This window comes from Nicotiana attenuata, chromosome 11, assembly GCF_001879085.1.
Source record: "Nicotiana attenuata strain UT chromosome 11, NIATTr2, whole genome shotgun sequence".
In the NCBI taxonomy this organism is placed as follows: Eukaryota; Viridiplantae; Streptophyta; class Magnoliopsida; order Solanales; family Solanaceae; genus Nicotiana; species Nicotiana attenuata.
The window spans coordinates 43133308-43137651 of record NC_031999.1 but is presented as its reverse complement, the minus strand read 5'-3'; the positions used below and the strand labels follow the sequence as shown (position 1 = coordinate 43137651).

The 4344-nt window shown below is 34.9% G+C and overlaps 1 protein-coding gene across 1 annotated transcript; it reads left to right on the top strand.

Moving 5' to 3' along the window:
- On the top strand, positions 1505 to 2544 carry LOC109234842. Its single transcript, XM_019400890.1, has 2 exons — positions 1505 to 1677; positions 1836 to 2544. The coding sequence occupies exons 1-2, from the start codon at positions 1505 to 1507 to the stop codon at positions 2542 to 2544; spliced, it is 882 nt and encodes a 293-aa protein (XP_019256435.1).

Below are 4344 nucleotides of genomic sequence, written 5' to 3'. Positions count from 1 at the left end.
ACTATATAATTATAACTCTTGTGTATACTGAAGTGTCTTGCCCTTAATGATGATGCCTTCGTGAGTTTGAATAGATCTTGTACAAAGTTTGCTCCCTCAATTGTTACTTGCGTAGACAAAATAGGTCACCTATTGGGAAAGAGATTAATATTTTTCCATAACCTGAGATAAGCATGCGCCTGCTGCAATTATTTAAACAAGACTGCTCAAGAAGCCTTAGTCATTCCAATATTATGGAGAGGATCTCTCTACCAAAACAAAATCCCAAACAATGGACTTTAATTGTGGTAGGTTGAGCTGCTATGCATCATTTTTTTACTCCTCAAAAGTAATATTATTAATCATGGATCTATAGGTACTATTTGCTTATATGATGCCTAACACCTTAAATTTGCAGGTAGTAGGAGTCGATAACTTACTACTATTATTTATTGGGAGAACTAAGGGCACCAAAGCATACTCAGAAAGATATCTATTTAGAAGTGTTTTCTGCAAGAAAATTTGCCACATCATGGAATGTCTTAAGAGTCACAATTTCATGGGGTGGCTTACTGCCACGTTGAATCTTATCCAAATATTTTATTTATTTAATCTCCCACTAAAATTTATTAATTGCCTAATTATTCACATAATTAAAAATTATAGCATTACTTAAAATACTACTATTAAAATATTATAATATTAATAAATCATGGTACCATATAAAATCAATATACATTATTATTTCATTAAAACATCCATGTAAAAATAAATATATTTTCTCAACTTATAATTTTTCTGATCTCATATAAAGAGTACAAATTTTCGTACGCCTAATTCTTAAAATGTAAAAAGATAACTTTCTTTTCTTATGAGAAAATAATTTCTATCTTTGCAATAAAGAAAATCTCATAACTTACTCATATTATGTGAATAACTTAAAGCATATTCGAAAGTAGTAACATTAATAAAAAAATATAAAATCATACTTTTCAAACAATTTTTTTTTTTTACAAAAAAAGTTCCACTCAAAATACCATATCAAATATATACATAACGGTATCAAGGTTGTTAAACTTACGGAGTGTAACAAGAACTGATAGCATCTTTGGTAATTATGAATGGATGATACAATGGGGGCATCTCTCAACTATATATGAGTTGCCATTCATTTCTGATCATGCACCTATGAGTTTAACTTTCAATGACCATCAAGGAAGTAGGAAAACTCCATTCAAATTCTTTAATGTCTGGGCAGAGCATGAGAGGTTCTTATATGAAGTGCAGCAAATTTGGCAACAAAGATTTCACAGACAGAAGATTCAAGATGTGTGGATGAAACTCAAAGCATTGAGACCAGCACTGAGGAAACTCAATGTTGAGGAGTTTAAGTTCATTAGACACAAGATAGAGATAGCCAGAATTGAGCTTGAAAAGGTACAAAAAAAGCATTGATGCAAGTTGTTCTGAGGAGCTGCTGCTGAAAGAAAAGGAGTTGATTCAACATTTGGAGAAATGGGATACGATGGAAGAAGGAGCTTTGAAACAAAAGGCCAGAACAAAGTGGATACAGCTAGGTGATTCTAATACTAAATATTTCTCAGCTGTAATGAAAGAAAGGAGCCAAAGGAAGCAAATAGTGGAGCTGCAATCTATCACTGGCAGCAGAATAACTGATTCAGAAAGTATTAAGACAAGGTGATCCTATGTCACCTTTTCTTTTTGCCATAGCAATGGAGTACTTGAGTAGGAACTTGGCTAGTTTGAAGATGGAGAATGATTTTAATATCACCCTAGGTGTGCAAAGCTAGGAATCACTCACCTAAGCTTTGCTGATAATTTATTACTGTTTGCAGAGGTGATCTGAAGGCAGTTCAAGTAATGCAGCAGAAATTTCATCAATTCACTCAGGAATCAGGGCTACAAGCAAACCTCAGCAAAAGTGAAGCATATTTTGGAGGAGTTCCTTTGGAAGATAGACTACAAATGCTGCAGCTTTTGGGGCTTTCTAATGGTGAACTACCTTTCAAATACCTAGGAGTACCTCTATCTACTAAGAAACTAAGCATACTGCAATGGCAGCCCCTTATTGATAAAATGACTACAAGGATCACTTCATGGACTGCTAAGACCTTGTCATATGCAGGAAGAGTGCAATTAGTCCAAAGTTTTCTGTTTGGTATTCAGGCTTTCCGGGCACAACTGTTTATCCTCCCAACAAAAGTGATCAAGATTGTAGAGGGTCTATGTAGATCTTATGTATGGTCTGGTGCAAATAAAATCACAAAGAAGGCCCTACTGGCATGGGATAGAGTATGTCTACCTAAGGCTGGAGGTGGACTTAATATTGTTAATTTGAAGTTGTGGAACAAGGCAGCTATTGCTAAGAACTGCTGGGACTTAGCTCATAAACAAGATAAGCTGTGGATCCGTTGGATTCATACATATTACATTAAGAATCAGCAGTTGATCACAATGCTAATACCTCAGCAAGCTTGTTGGATGGTAAGGAAAGTGATAGAGGCAAAGAGCCACTGGAAACTAGCAATATGTCCAAACTCATAACAGAAGCTTGATCAAACAAATATACTTGCACTTGCTTGGTAATTACAATAGGGTGGAATGAAAAACTTTGATGTTTAACAATGCAGCAAGACCAAAGACAAAATTCATAATGTGGCTTATGCTACATGGGAGATTAATGACTTGTGATAGACCTTTAGCTGGAAGATTACTGTAGATACACAATGTGTAATGTGCAGAAAGGCAGTGAAAACTAGAGATCATCTATTTGGGTAGTGTGAATATGCTAAGCAAATTTGGAGTAAAATGTGCAGCTGGATCAAAAAGCAATATATGGGATTTAGTGATTGGCAACAGTTCCTTCAATGGTCAGTATTATGTGCCAAAGGAAAAACTCAGCATGCTCAGATCTTTAGAGTGGTCTACGCAGAGGTTGCTTATCACATTTGGATGGACAGAAACAGACGTATTTTTGAACAAAAAAGTAGAGTATGGAAGCAGATTGCATAAGAAATAGCCTATGTTGTTAGTGTTAGAGTTACTCCTAGAAATAAGTCTTTTGTATATAGTCTATGTTTCTAGGTAGTAGAGTATGAAATGTATATGGAAGGATAGCAAGTTGTGTTAGCTATGCTATAGTTTTTGTAATGTCAACTTGGTAATTAATAAAATAAGTTAGTTACCAAAAACAAACAAACACGAAATGGAAGATAAACTAACCTTTTGAAGAAGAACAATCATAAATTGGAAGCATCAATATCTTTCTGAAGGCTGTACGACCTAGGGTTTGCAAGTTAATTTGTTTTCTCTGTGTTTTTACTGAGCGATGATTCTAAATTGGGGTTAGGTAATGACTAAGAGAATTTAAGTTAGAGGGGCTCGAGTGGGTTGGTTAAAAGGTTTGGGTCCGCTAATTTTAATGAGATATGGGGCGGGTGATTTTAGAACAATAGGATAGTGACATGTGTATTTATTAATATCCTATTAATAAACTAATGGTTGAGGGGTATTTTAAATAGAAAAGTAAAACGACAGGGACTATAATAACACAAAAGTGAAACGGAGGGTATATATAGCTTATTTTTAATAGTAGAGGGGTATTTTAGGCCTTTAACCGAAATATCAAATATTCCACATTTCAATTCCAATCCAATTAGACGGGCAGCGGGCTATGTGAAAACTTTAAATATTCCGCTTTATTGGGATCCCTTCAGTTAGCTAATGAAATTCGTGTAACCTATAAATCACGTGTTGGAACCGTGAAAGCAGCCACTAATACTTGTATTAGGGCAGACTGTCTATATCATATCCCTTCAGGTGCGATCCTTCCTTGGACCAGCGCGAACACGGGATGCTTTGTGCACCAGGCTGACTCCAGCTTGAGATAAGAAAAGACAAGCCAACATTTTTTTTTTTTTTTTGCAGGTTCTATCAAAATCAATTTGGAGGACAGTGATGAACAGAATTGTCATCCGAAGATTTATGCATCTGATCCTAAATCCTTACTCCATATATGTTAGGATATGAAATTAAAATCATGCATAAAGTATTTAGAACATGATTGAATTTATTTTGCGTGCATTACACGAGTTCATTGCTAGTTATTTGATTATTTGTCTTCTATTCCAAGATGTGGTTATAGTACTTGAGAAAAGGGTTGAACTGGTTCCAAGAATTTATTAAAGTTAGTCTTGATTGTAGCTTGACATTTACACTGATAAATATCTTTAGCAGAAGGAATATTTGTATTGAAAGTGAGTCTTCTTTAGGCCATGAAGTCATCTATAAACTTTCTGGTTTCTTCAGGGCTTCACCAAACGATAAGAAAATGGCTAAAAGTAG

Bases quoted from the DNA above. Each gene is read 5' to 3' on its own strand.
- LOC109234842 (XM_019400890.1), top strand. From the start codon at position 1,505: ATGGAAGAAGGAGCTTTGAAACAAAAGGCCAGAACAAAGTGGATACAG. The intron at 1,678-1,835 runs GTGATCCTATGT...TACTGTTTGCAG, and splicing joins TCAGAAAGTATTAAGACAAG to AGGTGATCTGAAGGCAGTTC.